Source organism: Crotalus tigris, unplaced genomic scaffold (genome assembly GCF_016545835.1).
Source record: "Crotalus tigris isolate CLP2741 ecotype Arizona unplaced genomic scaffold, ASM1654583v1 scf7180000023712.884563, whole genome shotgun sequence".
NCBI classification, from domain to species: Eukaryota; Metazoa; Chordata; class Lepidosauria; order Squamata; family Viperidae; genus Crotalus; species Crotalus tigris.
The window spans coordinates 553,349-573,548 of record NW_024100134.1 but is presented as its reverse complement, the minus strand read 5'-3'; the positions used below and the strand labels follow the sequence as shown (position 1 = coordinate 573,548).

The following is a 20,200-nucleotide window of genomic DNA, read 5'->3' as shown; positions in this document are numbered from 1 at the left end:
CCTTTTGAAAAAGCTCCTTTGGGACAACCATCACCTGGATGACTGAGAATCTCCATAGACATTTTGGGATGCCCTTTGGGATGGACACCCTTCGGATGGTGAGGGGGTATAAATGGATTTCCAGAAAACGTTGCAGACTCCAGGAACCATTTGCGCTTCAGTTTGAGATGGGGACCACACAGACTCATCCCCAACAGCCTGTGTGCCTGTCTTCAACAGAGAAGAGACCCAGGACACAAAACATCCTGCAGCGAAGAAGGCTCCACACCCATTTGCATCACTCAGGTGACCCTGCTTAGCCACGCTTAATTGAACCAAAATTTACTCCATTAACCCTTCCTTGGAAGCTAAACCATATAAGAAACGGTTGCAGGAATTGGGTATGTCTAGTCCTGTGGGTCGGGACCCCATTTGGGGTCGAGCGACCATTTCACGGGGGTCGCCAAACAACGCAGTCTGATATTTTTTTCCCCTTCTCCTTAGCTGTGCTACTCCCTTTTATTCTATTAGCTTTTGAAAGCCAATAGAATAGACTCTCTTGAACAGAGTCTAATTCTACTGGCTTTCAAAAGCCAATAGGAATTGTCCAGGCTGTCTCTGCCCTGCTGAGCCCGCCAAAAGTCCCATTCTGCAAACGGTGCTGCACCAGTTGAGTAGTCCTCGACTTACGACTGTTGAGTAGTCCTCGACTTACGACCGGTTGGGGGTCGCGGCATTAAAAAGGTTGAGAACCACTGGTCTAGTCTAATGAAAAGAAGGACGAGGGGGGACATGATAGCAGCGTTCCAGTATCTCAGGGCCTGCCCCAAAGAAGAGGGAGTCAAGCTATTTTCCAAGGCGCCTGAAGGCAGGACAAGAAGCAACGGGTGGACACTGATCAAGGAGAGAAGCAACCTAGAACAGTGGTGGCGAACCTATGGCACGCGTGCCAGAGGCGGCACTCAGAGCCCTCTCTGTGGGCACGCGTGCCATGCCCTGGAGATGGCAACCATCCTCTTCAACCAGCCGCCTGCTAACTCGCTCAGGTCACACGTGGCCGGATGCATCCCAGCACCCATGCGCTCGCTGGCCTCTGTGTGCGGGGGCCGATGGTGTCAGGCAGCAGGCGTCTTGGCCCCTGCCTCGCCTTGCCTTGCCTCACCTCACCCTGCAGGACGAGCTTCCTGCCCACCTCCCCATCCGCCAGAGACGCCCTGGATCTCCCCCAACGCTGCCCGGCCCCCACAGGCGTCCCTCCCCAGGAGCAACATTGAGCTGGCCACGCCCACCCTGGCCATGCCCATCCAAACCTGGTTTATGGGCAATTCCACCATTAACAACCCCATTTGGAAGATTCCTCTACCCCTACTAAAGAGAAAGACCATTGTATCATCACCGTATCAGGTGATCAAAATTGAGACGCTTGGCCCCTGACTCATATTTATGACGGTCACAGTGGCTGGGGGTGGTGGTCATGTGATCATCTTTTTTGACCTTCTGACAAGCAAAGTCAATGGGGGATGCCAGATTCGCTTAACAACCGTGTTTCTAACTTAACAACGGCAGGCAAGAAATGTCGTGAAATGGGACAAAATTCACTTAACAAGGTCTTGCTTAGCAACAAAAATGTTGGGCTCAGTTGTGGTTGTAAGTCGAGGACTATATGTACTTTTACTGTGTTCAGGGGGGCTAACTCCCTTGACCATGTGCTCCCTCCAAAAAGCCAAGGTTAAAACTAATCCAGTTTACCACGTCGTGTGAATGTAACTGCCGAGTTCTTAACACTCTCCACTTGTTAGGAGGTAATAATAATAATAATAATAATAATAATAATAATAATAATAATGGTGGTGGTGGTGGTGGTGGTGGTGGTGGTGGTGATGATGATGATGATGATGATGATAAAGTTGGAAGGGATCTTGGAGGTCATCTAGTCCAACCCCCTGCTCAGGCAGGAAACCCTATACCATTTTGGGCAAATGATTGTCCAGTCCTTTCTTCAAAACTTCCAGTGTTGGAGCATTCACAGCTTCTGGAGGCAAGTTGTTCCACTGGTTAATTGTTCTCACTGTCAGGAAATTCCTCCTTAGTTCTGGGTTGCTTCTCTCTTTGATGAGTTTCCATCCGTTGCTTCTTGTCCTGCCTTCTGGTGCTTTGGAGAATAGCTTGACTCCCTCTTCTTTGTGGCAGCCCCTGAGATATTGGAAGACTGCTATCATGTCCCCCCTCGTCCTTCTCTCCATTAAACTAGACATTCCCAATTCCAGCAACTGTTCCTTATATGCTTTAGCCTCCAGTCCCCTAATCATCTTTGTTGCTCTTCTCTGTACTCTTTCTAGAGTCTCAGCATCTTTTTTACATCATAGTGACCAAAACTGGATGCAGTATAATAATAACAATAATAAGAGCAGCAGCAACAACAACAATAATAAAGTTGGAAGGGATCTTGGAGGTCATCTAGTCCAACCCCCTGCTCAGGCAGGAAACCCTATACCATTTCGGACAAATGGCTGTCCAGTCTCTTCTTAAAAACTTTCAATGTTGGCGCATTCACCGCTTCTGGAGGCAGGTGGTTCCACTGGCAAACCCAGCCCAAGAGTTTTGTCTTGATGTTTGGTCCACCTGGACTTGAATCTCCCTGTCGAGCGTAGCAGGTTGGCGGCAAAATGATTAAAACGGTGCATGCAGGCTGCTTGTGTGTCGAGTCCGATGCATGTGTACTTTGTCCACGCTGGTTGTGATGGTGCTGCTCGGCTTGTAGTTGGTCGTGTGGTTGCGCACTGAGTGCTTACTGTGGGCAGCAGCCGTTATGTTTTGTTACACAACTGACATGTTTGGGTGTGTGTACAGTGATTGACTATGTGCGAAAGGTAAATAATTTCTTATTTTAAAAAATGGTTGGTGAATCGAAAATCTTTTTTAAATTTTTAGTGTAAAAGTGTGACCCCAAATTTAAAAATGAAAAAAAAAAAATTACTTCTCAACCACTGGTCCTGCTAAGAACTGAATATATAATTTTTTAAATAAAAACTTCACAAGATGTGAGTTCCGGCACCTTTTTTCTTACAAAAAAAGCACTGGCTAAAAGCCATATACTGTATGATTCAAAGCAATTGGGGCTGATTGGACAAAAACCTACTTAAAACAGGTCTGAACTCAGTTTGAAAAGGGGAGAAACTTAATTACCAGCCTCTACAGGTAGTCCTCAACTTACGACGACAATTGAGCCCAAATTTTCTGTTGCTAAGCGAGACCTTTGTTCAGTGAATTTTGCCCCATTTTATAACCTTTCTTGCCACAGTTAAGTTATTAGTAACACAATTATTGTGTGAATCTGTCTTTGATTTGGCTTAAGTTCGCAAAAAGTGATCACATGAGTCCGGGACACTGCAATCATCAAGCATTTGAATTTTGATCACGTGATGCTGCAATGGACATAAGCGTGAAAACCAATCACAAGTCACTTTTTCAGGGCCCTTCTAACTTCAAATGATCTGTTGCAAGTGGAGGTTTACCTGAGTTTAATTTAGAATTCTCCACATTGAGAAAGCACCCATTCTCAAAATCTCACACCGAAATATTTTTTCGGGTCTCTTTTTTTTAAACGGGACTGTTCAGGAACTGGATCCAGTGGTTCCTAGGCAGCCTATTTCAAGGTTACTCAAATGTGTCACCTTTAAGACCTACGGACTTCAACTCCCAGAGTTCTCCAGCCAGCCATGAGGAGCATTGAGAAACATTTACAGTGCTTCTTAAACATGTCACCTTTAAGACCTGTGGACTTCAACTCCCAGAGTTCCCGAGTCAGCCATGAGAAGCATTGAGAAGCATATACAGCAGTGGTTCTCAACCTGTGGGTCGGGACCCCATTTGGGGTCAAATGACCATTTCACGGGGATCGCCAAACCACACTGTCCGCCATTTTTTTCCCTTTTCCCTAGCTGTCCTACTCCCTCTTATTGGTGGCCACACCCACTTGGGGGTCACCACAACATGGGGAACTGTATTATGGGGTCACGGCATTAGAAAGGTTGAGAACCATTGATTTACAGTGACAACATGGGGGCTCCCTTGGTGGATTTGGCCCGTTCAATGAACCCCCTCGCTAGGTTATTGTTCACGTATCGCTGTATCTCCTCCATTTCGAGGGGGGACATAGCATAAGGTCGTGGGAGTTTGGCTTCTGGCACTAGTTCGATGGAGCAGTCATTGGGTCTGTGAGGGGGTAGGGCAGTGTTTCTCAACCTTGACAATTTGAAGGCATGTGGACTTCAACTCCCAGAATTCCACAGCCAGCAATGCTGGCTGTGGAATTCTGGGAGTTGAAGTCCACATGCCTTGAAATTGTCAAGGTTGAGAAACACTGGGGTAGGGCATTGCATTCTTTTTCATTGAATGCCTCTGCCAGGTCCCAGTAGTCATTGGGAATGAGTGGTTCATCTAGTGGTGGTAAGGCAGCCACGTGCGCTCGTTCATTGGGTGGCCTAAGGTGCCCTGCAACATCTGTTGAATCAATGGGGGGGATTAGGCCCTATAGGTAGTCTCACGGTTCTCATTCCTTTCTCCCACCAGATAAACAGCTTCCGTTTGTCTAACCAGGCTAGCCCTAGGATCACAGTCATTTTTGGAGCCACTAGGAAGCGAATAAACTCCCAGTGCGCACCTATTCCTAGGCGTAAGGGCTCAGTTACTTGTGTGACAAGAGTCCCTCTCATGAGAAGGCCATCGGCTTGCTCAAACCTCATGGGTTCAGAGAGCAATTTTGCTCGAATGTCCAATTTCATGGCAAAGGGTAAGCTAATAATACATCGGGTACATCCAGAATCTATTAGCACATTTAAAGTGTCCCCTTTAAGACCTGCAGACTTCCAGTGTTCTCCAGTCAGCCATGAGGAGCATTGAGAAGCATCTACAACAGCGGTTCTCAACCTGTGGGTCGGGACCCCATTTGGGGTCAAACGACCATTTCACGGAGGTCACCAAACAACGCAGTCCACCATTTTTTCCCGCCTTTTCCTTAGCTGTGCTACTCCCTTTTATTCTATTGGCTTTTGAAAGCCAATAGAATAGACTCTCTTGAATAGAGTCTAATTCTATTGGCTTTCAAAAGCCAATAGGAATTGTCCAGGCTGTCTCTGCCCTGCTGAGCCCGCCAAAAGTCCCATTCTGCAAACGGTGCTGCACCAGTTGAGTAGTCCTCGACTTACGACCGGTTGAGTAGTCCTCGACTTACGACCGGTTCAGGGTCGCGGCATTAAAAAGGTTGAGAACCACTGATCTACAATAATTCTCAAAGGTATCACCTTTAAGATTTGTGGACTTCCACTCCCAGAGTTCTCCAGTCAGCCATGAGGAGCATTGAGAAGCATGGCTGGGGAATTCTGGGAGTCGAAGTCCACAGATCTTAAAGGTGACACCTTAAAGAAACACCGTCAATTTATCCCAGGACCGGTCCCATCCTGAGCCGAAGAGGGGAGACCAACCCTTTGCCCCCTTCCTCCTTGCCCCCTTACCTGAGAAGCCAACATGTGCTGGGAGAGATGGAAGGGGAACGGGGTGGTGGTGCCCGCCGTCCCTTGAGGAGCTGAGAGTCCCCCGTTTTCCAGGCCCCCTCCGCCTGCCACCGAAGCCAGCAAGTGTCCCATGCCCATCGCCGAAAAGGCGCCCGGAGCCATGGCAAACTGAGTCGGGTGAAGAAAGAAGGGCTGCCCGGCACCCAGAGGGTTGAAGAACTGTTGACCGTGAAGGCCCGAGAGAGCCAAGCTCTGAAGGTGGCTGGGGTTCAGGTGTGGCGGGCTGTCGGTCTGCACCATCAGAGGGGCGAAGGCTTCCTTGCTGCTGCACCCCACCGGGGCACAATCCCCGGGCAATTCCTTTTTGGATCCTTCTTGGGACGGCTGCAGGAGAGACTCCTTCCTTCTGCCCTCCAGCTTCTCCTTCTCCGAGCCCAGAGGGGTGAAGAGGGAGGCCTCACCGCCTCCATTGCCTTCTTTGGAGACCTCGCTGGCTTTTCCTCGTTCTTTACTCCGCTCTTCGCCTTGCAAGCAGAGGCTGTGGTTGTGGGGCGGGCTGCCCGGGCCCAGGTCCGGGCTGGATCTCTTCACCCCTGATCCTTTCTCCAGCTCTTGGTCACTTCCTTTGTCTTCTGCAAGGAGAAAAAGGCCACTTTAGCCCAACTGGCAGAAGAGAAGAGAAGAGAAGAGAAGAGAAGAGAAGAGAAGAGAAGAGAAGAGAAGAGAAGAGAAGAGAAGAGAAGAGAAGAGAAAATATGGAATGGAAGAATAGAATAGAATAGAATAGAATAGAATAGAATAGAATAGAATAGAATAGAATAGAATCTGCTTCCTGCTTCCTACAGAGATGCAGCAAAGGAAGGAGCCCCGCCCAATAAGCTTGTCAGCGTGAGGCCACTCTCTTTTTTACACACACATACACATGCAGAGAGAGGGGGAGGGAAGTGCAAGTGACTCTCTCTGTCTCTGTCTATCTCTCTGCAAATGGTGGAGGAGGCTGGGAGCTGCAGGAGAAGGCTCAAAGAACCACATGAGGCTCCGGAGCTGCAGGTTGCCGACCTGTGCCCTAGACCATTTCAGACAAATAGTTGTCCAGTCTCTTCTTAAAAACTTCCAGTTGGAGCATTCACAACTTCTGGAGGCAGGTTGTTCCACTGGTTAATTGTTCTCGCTGAGCTGCGAGAGGGAGGAACCAGGGTCCTCCAAGAACTGAGGAACCACAAGCCCCATCATCCTCGGGAAGAGGGTTTGGAGATTTTATTTTAGGTGTTTTGGATTCTGCAAAGGATGGTCTTTTCCAAACAGTATTTCTGTCTTTGGTGCTCACTGAGCTGGGTTGTTTTCTTGCAGACGTTTCATTACCCCACTAGGTAACATCATCAGTGCTAAAAGCAATGGTGGGATTCAGCCGGTTTGCACCACTTCGGCAGAACTGATAGCTAATTTTTTGTTGCCCAGGCCCAGAATGGACTTCTGGAAGTGGCATCCATACAGAGAACCGGTTGTTCACCTATTTGAAACCCAGCACTGGCTAAAAGGGAGTGGGTTTTGCTCTCTGATTATATACTAGTGATTTGTCTTGTCAGTGTTGGTGGGAGTGTTCTTAGTGCTTCCTCAATTAGGCTGTTGTTTACTCTTTGAAATAGTAAATCCCACTCCTTTCTAGTACTGATGATGTTACCTAGTTGGGTAATGAAACGTCTGCAAGAAAACAGCCAAGCCCAGAGAGCACCAAGGACCCCGCAGTTCAACCCTGAGCAATTACTATTATCCTCTTTTAGTTAGTATTTCTGTCTTTGGTAGCATGATATGTTGTATTTTGTGAACCACCTAGAGTCACCACTAATTGAGGTGGGCCAAGCCAGATTCACTTAACGACCATGTTACTATCTTAACAAACTGCAGGGATTCACTTAACAACTGTGGCAAGAAAAGTCGTAAAATGGGGCAAAATTTGCTTAACAAATATTTAATTTAGTAATGGAAATTGGGGGTTCAGTTGTGGTCATACGTCGAGAACAACCTGTAAAATTTGTAAAATGTGTAAATGGACAAAAATCACGCTAATGTTACAATAAAGTACACATTAGAACTAAAAATGGAGTCCCTTGAAAAATCCTATTTTATAAAATTGAGCCAGCATCTGCTTGGCCTGGCATTAGTGCTGCCAAGGATTCGTGACTCAGGAGAAAGGGGATTTTTTTTTTTTTAATAGCTTCCTTGTTACTGGAGAACATCAGATATTTTGCTGTAAATACTCCAGTATTCAACTTGCCGCCAAAATAAATGAGACTTTCAGATTTACAGCTTCTTGCTACTAAAATATGACTTGGTATAATCAATAAATCATAAAACCTCCCAGACTATGACCTTATCACACATTCTTAGAAGGAAATGCCAATTTTTATGCCTCTCCTTTGCTTATAAGGAACCACAGAGTTGTAATAATGTATGCAATATTCAGTACTCAAAAAAAAAATTGATCTTGAAGTCACCGCATTTCGAAATTCATTTCTGTGCAAATGATCAACTAAAGAGCCATCAATTTAAACCTGCCACCAAACTTAAAATCTTGTGTTGTGCAAGTTTACTCAAAAGTAAAATAATGGCTTAAGGCTGAAAACATGGACACGTTACTGACTGTATTTGCTCTTTTATATTAAACCACCAATCCTGTTTAGCAATCTCTCATTGCTAAGACAAAACTAGATAAATTGCATTAAAGGTGCATAAATTAGATTGTCATATTAAGCTATAATGTGGCTGTCTGGCTTGGATTTAGCATATGCAAAGATATTTCCTGAGAGTAAACTGCTAGAAATTTTAATTCCAAGACACTTAAATCCAGATGAGCAAAATTCCCCTAATTACAGGTAGTCCTTGACTTACCACAGTTGGATTAGTGACCGTTCGAAGTTACAACGGCACTGAAAAAAGTGACTTATGACCATTTTTCACACTTATGACTATTGCAACATCCACACGGTCATGTGATTAAAATTTGGATGCTTGACAACTGATTCACATTTATGCAGTGCCCCAAGGTCATATCAAAAAAAGTTGTAAAATGGGGCAAATCTCACTTAACAAAATTCTCACAACATAAATTGGGGACTCAGTCGTAGTTGTAAATTGAGGACTACCTGTATAGTGAATTTTTTGCAGGCACTTATAGGTGTGTGAAGATAGCAACCTTGATCCTTTTATTGTCAGTTCATTTGGTAGGGACTTAGAAACCCCCATGTTCGTTAATTTTAAGAATTAGAAAAGCCTCACTAATTTTAAGAATTCCAAGGATTTTCTGAAAGTTTTTAGGGCAAAATGTGTCTTAAAAATTCCAGAGGGAAAAAAAAAAGTGGGTTTAATACAGCCAGCAGGGGGCGATGGATAGCAAAGTCTCTCTTCCCCAAAATTACATTATGGGTAGCAAGGAACTAAGTTGAAGGGAACAGAGAGATAATTCTCTGCAGAAAATATTAAAAAAATATTTTAAATATTAAAATATTGAAAAAAAAAACTTTTTGGAGTTGCAGTCCAAACATCTTCAAATCGCCAAGGTTGAGAGACATAGGTATAGTAGGGTCTGCTCCATGAATAAACATAATTTAAGCTTAGAAACATCTCTGTTTCTCACCTCTTTGGGACCTGCAAATCTCCAACTATGGCAAAATGCAGATAGTCCTCGACTTACAACAGTTCACTTAGTGACCGTTCAAAGTTACAACGGCCCTGAAAAAAGTGACTTATGATTGTTTTTCACACTTATGACCGTTGCAGCAGCTGATTCGTATTTACGACAGCTGCAGTGTCCTGGGGTCAGGTGATCCCCTTCTGCGACCTTCTGACAAGCAAAAACAATGGGGAAGGCAAATTCACTTAATGACCGCATTACTAACTTAACAACGGCAGCGATTCACTTAACAAATGTGGCTAGAAAAGTGGTAAAATGGGACAAATTCACTTAACAAATTTCTCACTTAAGTACATAAACTTTGGGCTCCATTGTGGTCGTAAGTTGAGAACTACCTGCATAAATTAACTGGGATAGGGAGGTGGATTCTTACGATTATAATTTGGGAAGGAGTTAGATCACACAACAGTACAGGTAATCCTTGATTTACAACCTTTTGTTTAGTGACTGTTCAAAGTTACAAACGGCACTGGGAAAAAAATGACTTACAACCATTTTTCACATGTACAACCATTGCAGCATCCGCAGGGTCACGTGACCAAAATCCAGACTCTTGGCAACTGGCATGTACTTAATGACGGTTGCAGTGTCCCGGGGTCATGTGATCCCCTTTTGCGAACTTCTGACAAGCAAACTCAGATACGCTTAACAACCGTGTTACTAACTTAACAACTGCAAGTGATTCAGTTAACAACCATGGCGAGAAAGGTCGCAAAATGGGACAAAGGAGCACTGTCTCGCTTAGCAACAGAAACGGGCTCAACTGTGGTCATAAGCAGAGGACTACATATACGTATTTGTTTTTTCATGGAAGAAGTTCAAACTTTTTTAAAGGGGGAAAATGCTGAACGGGGGCTCCAGGGATTCAGGATTGGAACCGGGGTGACTCTCCCCCCCCCATTTGGAGAAGGACCCACCCCTCCACCCCCTTGTGGGCTCTGCTCCCCTCCGCAAAGATCCTCACCTCTGCTGTTCCGGTGGACCCGCAAAGGGCTGGGGGTTGTGGCCAACGGGGAGTGAAGGGACTCTTGAACTGGGCCAGGTTCACAAGAAGAGGCATCCGATTCGCCCCCGTCTCTATCCTGCTTGCAGGGGTCCTCATACATCCTCAGGGAAGGCAGAGTCAGCTGTTTCCTTTCAGTGGGGAAAAGAAGGGGAGGGGGACAAGTTTTAATCTTCAGCATCAGGATTTCAGAGGGTCTGAGTTCCCCCCCCCCACTTCTTTCTCCCTGTCATCCCCAGAATTTGTGGGTGCTCCATCACTGTAGGTTTCCAAGAAGAGATTGGGCGGCCATTTTGCCTGGAATTATGTGTACAGCACTAATTCTCAACCTTGGCAGCTGGAAGTTGCGTGGACTTCAGTTCCCAGAATTCCCCAGCCAGACTTGCTAGGATCTCCTGCTTGAGCTGGCTGAGGAATTCTGGGAGTTGAAGTCCACACATCTTCAAACTGCCACGGTTGAGAGACATAGATGTGGGGTCTCCTGCTCGGGCTGGCTGAGGAATTCTGGGAGTTCAAGTCCACACATTTTCAAGCTACCAAGATTGAAAGACATAAGTGTGGGATCTCCTGCTCGGGCTGGCTGAGGAATTCTGGGAGTTGAAGTCCACACATCTCCCAGTTGCCAAGGTTGAGAGACATAGGCGTAGGGTCTCCTGCTTGAGCAGAGAGTTGGACTAGAAGACCTCCAAGGTCCCTTCCAAACCTACATCAGATAGTCCTCGACTTACAATAGTTCATTTAGTGACCGTTCAAAGTTACAACTGAAAAATGTGACTTAGGACAGCTTTTCATGGTTACGACCTTTGCAGCATCCCTGTGATCATGTGATCAGAATTCAGATGCTTGGCAAAGGGTTGGTATTTATGACCGCAGCTCTGTGTCGCAAGGTCATGGGGTCCCCGTTTTGTGACCGGCAAAGTCAACGGGAAAGCCAGATTCACTTAACCACCGGGTTGCTAACTTATCAACTGGAGCGGTTCCCTTAATAACTGTGGCAAGAAAGGCTGTAAACTGGGGCAAGGCTCACTTAGCAAAGGTCTCATTTAACAACAGAAATTTTGGGGTCAACTGTGGTCGTACGTCGAGGACTACCTGTATATGTTTTACTTCTCGAGGTCAAAAAAAAAAAAAACCAGGTGATAGTAACCCAAAAGTTCCCAACGAAACCAGACATGGACATCACCTCACTAAAGCCGAGCCACTTTTGAGGAAAATGGATTCCCGCTCAAAAATCTGCATGATATGCTTGGCGGCAGTGCGGAAGGACCTTGATGCTGCTTTCTCAGTTGATTAATTTCTCAGCCTAATTGGCATCCCAGGAATCAATGAGTGATCTCCCATCCAATTGCTAACCGGCCCTCCCCCTGCTTAGCTTCTTAGACAGCCAAAATGGCCTCTGTGCTGCCATTTGCTGAAGGGTTGGTGACTGCTATTAAACCTGGAGCAAAAAACACGGCCTAGAACTCCTTTTCTTTCATACGTTCAGCCTCATTTCCCCAATGCTAAAATTTAGAGTTGGTTGAGATAATATGTTATTTGAGGGAGGCAGAGCAGTTTAAGGTACCTTGGAAGCTGTGCTTTAACTGAAGATGCCATGTTTCAGCTAAGGCCGTGCTTTGAATGTTGAGTCACGTTTGTGTAGAGTTTAATAGAATATAGAACAATAGAGTTAGAAGGGACCTTGGAGGTCTTCTAGTCCAACCCCCTGCTAGAGCAGGAGATCCTCTACCAGGGGTAGGCAACCTTGGCTCTTTTATGACTCGTGGACTTCAACTCCCAGAATTCCTGAGCCAGCCATGCTGAGGAGAAATGGAGAGGTTTCCATGCTGAGCCATGTTGGCTCAGGAATTCTGGGAGTTGAAGTCCACGAGTCATAAAAGCCAAGATTGCCTATTCCATTTCAGATAAATGGTGATCCAAACTCTTCTTGAAAACCTCGAGTAATGGAGCACCCACAACTTCTGGTGGCAAGCTGTTCCACTGGTTAATTGTTCTGTCAGGAAATTTCTCCTTAATTCCAAGTTACTTCTCTCCCTGATTAGTTTCTATCCCTTGCTTCTTGTCCTGCCTTCAGGAATTTCAGAGAATAGGTTGACCCCCTCTTCTCTGTGGCAGCCCCTCAAATATTAGAACACTGCTATCTTGTCACCCCTAATCTTGTCTCCTCTCCTCCCCTTCTCTCCCCCCATCCCTCCCCTCTCTTCCCTTCTCTGCAACTTAATGAAAAGGACGAAGGGGGACATGATAGCTGTGTTCCAATATCTCAGGGGCTGCCCCAAAGAAGAGGGAGTCAAGCTATTTTCCAAAGCGCCTGAAGGCAGAACAAGAAGGAACAGATGGAAACTAACCAAAGAGAGAAGCAACCTAGAACTAAGGAGAAACTTCCTGACAGTTAGAACAATTAACCAGTGGAACAACCTGCCTCCAGAAGCGGTGAATGCTCCAACACTGGAAGTTTTTAAGAAGAAACTGGACAGCCATTTGTCCAAAATGGTATAAGGTTTCCTGCCTGAGCAGGGAGTTGGACTAGATGACCTCCAAGATCCCTTCCAACTTTATCATTATTATTATTATATAAATCCAGCAACTGTGACTTGTAAGCCATGTTTATGGCAAGGTGCTATCAAAACCCAGGCAGCAGGAGGTTGTTTAATAAACCATAATTAAACTAACCACAGTTCAATACCTTGGATGAACACAGTATTTGATTAAAAAGTTGGGTTAATTTCTCTTGTTTTCAACAAGCTGAAGACTCGGTCAAGCTCGTAAGGCTGCCCACAAAATTTCTGAGTAAACACCACTAAGGTGGCCGATAACAATAACAAATTTGCAATACAACATTGCAATACAATTTTGTGAATGCTTGTTCCAAAATCAATCCCATACAGGTCAGGGACTATATTTAGGATGGCCAAATGAAGATAAGGAGAAAGTGCAGAAATGAAAAAAAACGGCATTGGCCCATTGAAATAAATTCAACTTTATTGACATTAAGGGAGGAAAAAAATATACTCTCAATTTACCTTTTCTCTCTCCGTCCATTCCCTGTATCTCGGAATCCTTTTGCAAAGGGGTTGTTATCTATCTTCAGCTGGGTGATCTGAGGAAAAAAAAAATGGAAATAACATTTAGAAACACTCCAAACCTATTGCCCCCAGCAATGTCACGTCGTTCAGTGCTGTCGTAAATTTTAACAGTCACTAAGCAAACCGTTGTAAGTCAAGGACTGTATTCCCTAGGGTTTCAAAAACAGAATGTTGGAGAAATAAGATAGAAGAAAATGTGAATGGGGGGAGGGGGCAGAGAAGTGGGGCTGAGACTCTTGGACGGGACTAAAGGAAGGAACAGGGGTCTCCACCCCATCTCCAGACCCCAAGATCTGCAAAAGCCAGATTTTCAGGGATTTTTTTTTTCCCATTTCCCTCCTCAGGCTGGCTGGGCTTCTCTCGCCTGGTGGTCTCGTAAATTTGAAGGGCGAAGGCCGTAACCGATTAACAACCTTCCACCGTGAAGCAAAAGCCCCCAAGCGACAGGGGGGAACAAGTGGGGGGCTGGCAATGAAAAACTCCTCTCTTCTCGCCCGAGTCCCTCTCTGCTAGCATTTGCAAAAGAAATTTCCCTGCATCCTTCCTTTGCTGCCGGCTTCAGATCTAATTCCGATCCGATTTCCAGCCAAGGGTTTATACCTTGGATCCGGACCCTAATTGTACTTAAACTATAAAAACTTCTCCTCTCCCTCCTTTCCTTCCTTTTAGGCCTGAGCACCACAAACTGCAAGGAGAAAAATGCTGGTTTAAAGAGGGTTTTCTTGCATGTGTTATGATTCAAATAGGGGACACCTATTTGAAACCTGGGGTGGGATTCCCACAACCAGGTCGGGTGAAGACCTACCGAGGACCTTGGGAGGACAATTCCGGCCTTGTTTTGATGCTCCACTCCAGAGCGATTTTAAAATTTCAGGGACTGAATTAGCAACTGCATTTTGCAAGTCAGCTTGCGTTTATTGTAAACTGGAACGTGACTTTTTACCTCTCTATCTTCTATACCTATATTTTACAGTTTCGTTCTTAGTGTCATAAGTGGAATTATCTTGTGGTGAAATAGGCGGCCAAGAAATTTAATAAATGAATAAAAATAAAGTCAGTTCCTGGTTAATGCATTGCGGGGTGTGGGGGGGGGTGGAGGAAGCATACAACCAATTTATTCAATTGGCAGCATAAGCTGGTTGGGGGAATTCAGCCCCCAATTCTCTGCTTCCCTGCTCCTTTCCTGACGCCCCCCCCCCCAAAAAAATTCAGGGAAATCTGGAGGGTGCTTCCAAGCACCACTTACCCAGGCTTGGCTAAAATTTGCAGAATTCAGCTAAATAGGAACTGTAAGCCTGCAGTACATGGCCTGGTTTTACATATTTAAACTGTCTCTAATGGAGTTGAGTTCAGAGGGTCACGAAAAATCACCCATTGTTTTAGGAAGTTGTGTGAATCAGGCCATTAGGGCTGATTCGTGTGAATGCGGCAATGGTTCCGGTCACCCGGGGTTACCATTTCTTGTGAACGTGACTAGTGGCTCCTACAATCCTCTATTTATTCTATTCTCTCCCTCTCCCCGGAAATGGGGAGGGGGGGAAATGAACACTGACAAACTGTGTGAAACCTTTTTTTTTTTTTTGGAAGATGTTTCTAGAAGATAGATAAAGACTCTGAAACATCTCTTAAAACCTTGAAGATATTCCTAGAGGACACACACACACACAAAAAAAATCAGCAGGATGAAGGGGGGGATAGTTTGGAGATTTTTTTATATAACAAAAAAAGTTGCACGGATCAGATATCCCCTTCTAATATTAATAGAGGGCCAGTTTGGTGTAGCAGCGGATAAGGTGCTGGCCTGAAAACCAGGCGGTGTGAATTCTAGTCCTGTCCGAGGCACGAAATTTGACTGGGTGAGTTTGGGTCAATCACCAGGCGTCTGAGAATTCTAGTCCCGCCTTAGGCCTGAAAGCTGGTTGGGTGGCTTTGGGCCGATCACCAGGAGAAGCCTGAAAGCCAATTGGGTGACCTTGAGCCAGTCATCAGGCGACGGTGAGTTCTAGCTGCACCTTAGGCACGAAAGTTGGTTTTGGTGACTTTGGGCCAGCCCAACCCACCACACACAGGATTGCCGTTGTGGGAAAAATAGGAAGAGAGAGAAGTATTGGATATGTTCGCTGGCTTGAATTACCTACGAAGTAATAAAGGCAGGACATAACTTAAATAAATAAATATACAATCCACCCTGCATGTTAGATATTTAAGACCGAAAGCCAAGCCTCCAGTCACAAATCGTAGAGCAGAGATTAGATTTTTCTTGCCCTAATACTAGCCTTACACCTCCCTTCAATGGGTGGCTACTTGTCTCAAATTCTTAGACTTAAAAAAAAAAAGAAGAGGAGGAGGAGGAGGAGGAGGAGGAGGAGGAGGAGGAGGAGGAGGAGGAGGAAAAAGAGACAAATCCAGGAAGCTTAAAGCTCAATGGAGCCTCCGTGGATCATGGCAGTCTATCTTGAATCACTCATGGGAAATCTCCTGTTTCAGCTGGTTCGGTTTTTCAAATCTAGCCCCTTGGAAGTTAAGAATTGAAAGGCGGGACTAACCAAGAAATTAAGGAAGAGAGACCCAGTCCTTAATCACCCACCCACCCACCCAGGCATACCCCACCAAGTTCTTGCCTTGTCATTTTGATAAGCAGTCACCGCAATGAAGTCGGTTTCCGGGAACACGTAGGTGCGGAAAGTGCTGTAAGGTAACTTGAGGATGTCATTCGCTCGGACTATGTGGAACCTGGGCTGGTACTTATGCATGGAATTGAGGATCGTCTGTAAAGGAAGCCAGGAGAGAGGAGAAAGCAGGTTAAAAGCTAGTCAAAGAGAAGAGATGTGGGGTGGAGGGGAAAATCCAGACCTCTTTTAAACATGGCTGTGTGATGCTATCACGCTCATTAAAAAAAGGGAAAAAAATCTGCTTATTGTTTTGTTTTTATGCCGTTAAAAATCCCATTGCATCCATCCATCCCCCCCCCCCAATAAAGTTAGAAAGAATACTGTTTGGGGGCAAAAGAAGAAAAAGAAGGAGAGTTTAGGATTAAATACGTTCACGAGAACACTGCATTCCCACCCTAAATAAATAAGAGAAGGAAAACTTCTACAAAAAAAAAAAAAAGCCTTATGGAACAATCCCTTTTCAGGATCAACCCAGCCCCAAATTTAATCCAAAGCTGAATTTAATTTTTTTTTTTTTGCTAGTAGAGGCAAGGATGATTTTTGAATCACTTGGGTAGAAGTTGCAGAAACTGAATAAATAAATCAAATGGTTTTGCTGGTGACAGAAGGGACAGAGAAAATTCCGAGGGAGACGCCCCCCCCCCAAAGCCAGTTCCCAGAGAGGGAATTGCCCTCTCCATAGGTTTATTTTTTTTTAGGAAAAATAAAAAAATTTGAAAGAGCCGAAGAAAAAGCTCTGTTTTAAAACTGCTGGCCCAGGTTAAGAGGTATAAGAACAGGGAGAGATTTAAGGAGCTTCCTCACGAGTAACACTTTACACATTGTGGTCCCAGGCTCAAACAATGCCTTGCTTTGGGCCTAGACGGAGAAACCTCACATTCGTCAGTGTGCTTTTATAATACATAATTGCTTTTTTATTTATGTATTTATCATCTTGGGAGAGGAATTACGGTGCCGGACCAGAATTTCCATTGGTCAGCAAAGTCGTCATTCAGCGAGTCATGTCCAAAGGTATTACCTTTTTGCCACAGTTGCTAAGCGAATCGCATCCGTTGTCAATAGGTTGTTAAGTGAACCCAGCTTCCTTTATTGATTTTGTTTGTCGGAAAGCCAGTTGGGAAAGTTGCAAATGGTGATCATTTGGACCCCAGGATGCTGCAGTGGTCAAGTTCCTGAATTTGGAACATGCGACCATGAGGAGGCTACAATGGTCGTAAGTGCGAGGACTGTCTTAAGTGGCATTTTTTTCAGAAGGCTGATGGAATGGTTGTAAGCCAAGGACTATCTGTATGGGAGGGGAACTCAAGAGACTATTTTTCTGTGCTCCAAGCTTGGTCTTACAATTCTGACTTTCAAGTATCTTTTCCCTTAGCTTTCCCATTCTCCCCCCCCCCAAAAAAAAACTCAGCAAGGAATTATTTGAGTCTGAAACCTCAACCTGTAAAGCATTACTGTCCCTGCTTTTAAATAAAGGGTGGGGGAATGTTAAAAATCGATGCAGAATTCTATCCAATGATGAAACAGATTAATAGCAATAATGCTGAGAGTTTAAAGGTAGATTAAGAAAAGTTTTCCTTGCTCTGGGGAAAACAGTTGGAAGCCCCCTCCCCTCCTTTCTCGGCTGCCACGGAAATCCGGAGGCTGTCAAAAGGGCTTCTGCTTCGCCCCTTCCCCAAAAAAGGAAGGACGTGCACCCCAAAGCACCAACTTCTTTTGATCAACCCCCCCCCCATCTCCTGTCTCCTTCGAAGGCCACTAAGACGCTTGGCCCAGAGTAAATCAGAGGGAGCCAACAGAAACCCGTTTTCTTTGCTTGCGGCCTCCCTAAGGCGCTAGTCCTCCGCACCTCGGCTGCCATCAACCCAACCGACAAACAGCGGCGAGCCGCAGGAATTCGAATCGGATCCCCCCCCCCTTTTCTCTGGCGAGCGTTTCACCGGAGCTGGTTTGAAACAAAGTGGGGGGAGCGCAAAAGCCCCCCCCCCGCTTTCCACTTCCACGCCTCCCCACGAGAAGCGGATCGGCGGGAGATCTCCGGAAGCAAAGCAGATCCGTTTGGATCTAAGATCCTGGCGGCTAAAGGGAATAAAAAGTCGCCGATCTTTGGCAGCAGCGCGGGTTGATCTGGTCTCCCTTGGGGGGGGGGAGAGAGAGAAGCGCGGCGCAGAGCGAGCGATCCTAACAGCTGGCTCGGGGAATCGAGAAGGGAGAGAAGGCGCCGATCCACCCGATCTGGGAGGCTCCTTGCTCCCGAACAACGACGGTACCCCCAACTTTTGTAGGCTTTTTCTTCCCCCGTCTAACTGGCTCGGATCTCTAAAACGGGGCAAATCCAGCAGGTTCATTTCCAATCAATCAAGATCCCGGATACAAACGCCATTGGATTCCCGGTGCCGCAAAGGGGTGGGCGGGTGATCCAATTCAATCAGGCTTCACTCCCTCTGGGTCTGGGACAATAGCCCAGGTTATCAGTATGGCTACTAGTTCGAGTTGGGGAAGATGGGCCTTGTAGTCCCATCAGTCCTGAGGAAGCCTGGATGGGGAGCGGTCCTAAATTATTTGGCGTGGGGAAATGGGGTGGGGGTGGGGGGGGGTGTCCAAGCGACAAGGGAAATCTAGTGGCTGGGAAATCAGGTCCTTAGAGTGAATGCAAGGCCGCCCGGGATCCTTAAAAGCGGATCACATCCGTTTCCAACGAGATCTACCTGCCACTGGTTCACACTCAACAGCCCTGCGTTCGAAGAAACGCCGTCAAGGCTTAACGGCTAGCGTTAAAACGTATCTTACGACTCACAAGGGACCGCCTGAACATCCACGCTTAAAACACGGAGACACATTCACACGTGCAAAGAGTGAACAGAATGGGTTTTTCTGGGAAGTAAATCTCGAATCAGGCGCCATTGGATCACTAGATCGGTTTGGGGTCGTTTCTGGCCACCGATTCGATTTTCGGAAGGATCTAACCCCCCTCCCATTTTGGACCCACGCACCCCAGACATAATAATTATTTTTATTTATATCTGCAGCATTTAACCACCCATTTGGGGGGGGGGACTTCATTCTTAATCCGCCCCTGTCAGTCCCTTTCTTGGGTTGCTAATTCCCTTAAACCGAGTTCACCTCGGATTTAAATTCCATCACATGGAACTAACTGTAGCTGAAAGGGGAAAGGGCCCATTTTAAACCGTTTTATTTTTCACAAGCTAATTTTTTTGGGGGGGGATCTAATTCCTCCGAAGGAAAGTCCCCTGAATTTCAAAGAGGCTTTCTTTCAACCCAGTTTTGAAAAGAATTTCTGCTGTCCATCGGCCTTTGTGCCAATAGATGGGCCTGGCTGATAATTCGAATTAAAGGACGGGGTGAGATCAATCCTCAAACGGAGGCGGCTCTGATCCGTTTTGCGCTTGATAAACCGCTTGCCCTAGACTTACTGTTTCATTCAGTGGAGCTGGAAACCTATGAGATCTCTTCTTGAGGGATTTTATTTATTTATCTTCATTTATTCGATTTACACAGCTGCCCCCCTCCTCTTTGTGACTCTAGGCAGCCGCGTATTTTGTGCTTGTATTCCCAATGCGCGCTTACTCTGTTTCAACTCATTCTGATTTTTCACAAGGCACACCTCGAACCTGGCTACAGGCTAGGTTAAAATATGGCCAAGTTAGACTGTGGTTTAGTTTATCGTGGGTATAAGACTGGCGGGGTTACAGAAGGAAGAGTTTTTAGCTCGGATTTATATCTTGCTCGAGGTACAACTAACAAGATTTGGGCACAACTAGCAAGATTTGGGCGCGGCCGTTTTGGGTGTCGAAAAACTAAGGTAAAGGACGGCAAGAGCACGTAGACTTATATATCGCTTCGCAGTGCTTTGCAGCCCTGTTCTAAGCGGTTTACAGAGTCAGCCTATTTGCCCCCAACGATCTGGGTCCTCGTCTTACAACCTCGGAAGGCCGAGTCAACCAAGGATGGTCACAAGCAAGTGAAATACCAATTAAACCAGGAGAATCGGGGTTTAAGCAAGCTCCGTTTAAGCCAAGGTCTCGGACCTGCTCCAAAAGTCTAGTATGGGAAGAACTAAGCTCGTGTAACTGCCATCGATCTCCCTTCAAATCAAAGGGGCTTTGCTTCGATTTATTATTATGGGATGGAGAGTGGAACGTCCGGATCCTGACCGCCTTTCCCCCGCCCCCACACACACACCCCAAAAGCAATTTAACAAGGAATTGAGGGAAACGGATCCAAACCTAGAGATGAGA

General features: G+C 45.9%; 1 protein-coding gene across 3 annotated transcripts in view; it reads right to left on the bottom strand.

Annotated features, from left to right (window-relative positions):
- TBX2 (T-box transcription factor 2) overlaps window positions 1–20,200 on the bottom strand; it is a 47,712-nt gene that overhangs the window by 17,271 nt on the left and 10,241 nt on the right. For all 3 annotated transcript variants that reach the window (XM_039320838.1, XM_039320840.1, XM_039320839.1), the window contains exons 3-6: window positions 15,894–16,040; window positions 13,210–13,286; window positions 10,148–10,317; window positions 5,493–6,124 (exon numbers count right to left, since the gene is read on the bottom strand). In XM_039320838.1, coding sequence (XP_039176772.1) covers window positions 5,493–6,124; window positions 10,148–10,317; window positions 13,210–13,286; window positions 15,894–16,040 — 1,026 coding nt within the window. The remainder of the gene's footprint in view (window positions 1–5,492; window positions 6,125–10,147; window positions 10,318–13,209; window positions 13,287–15,893; window positions 16,041–20,200) is intronic.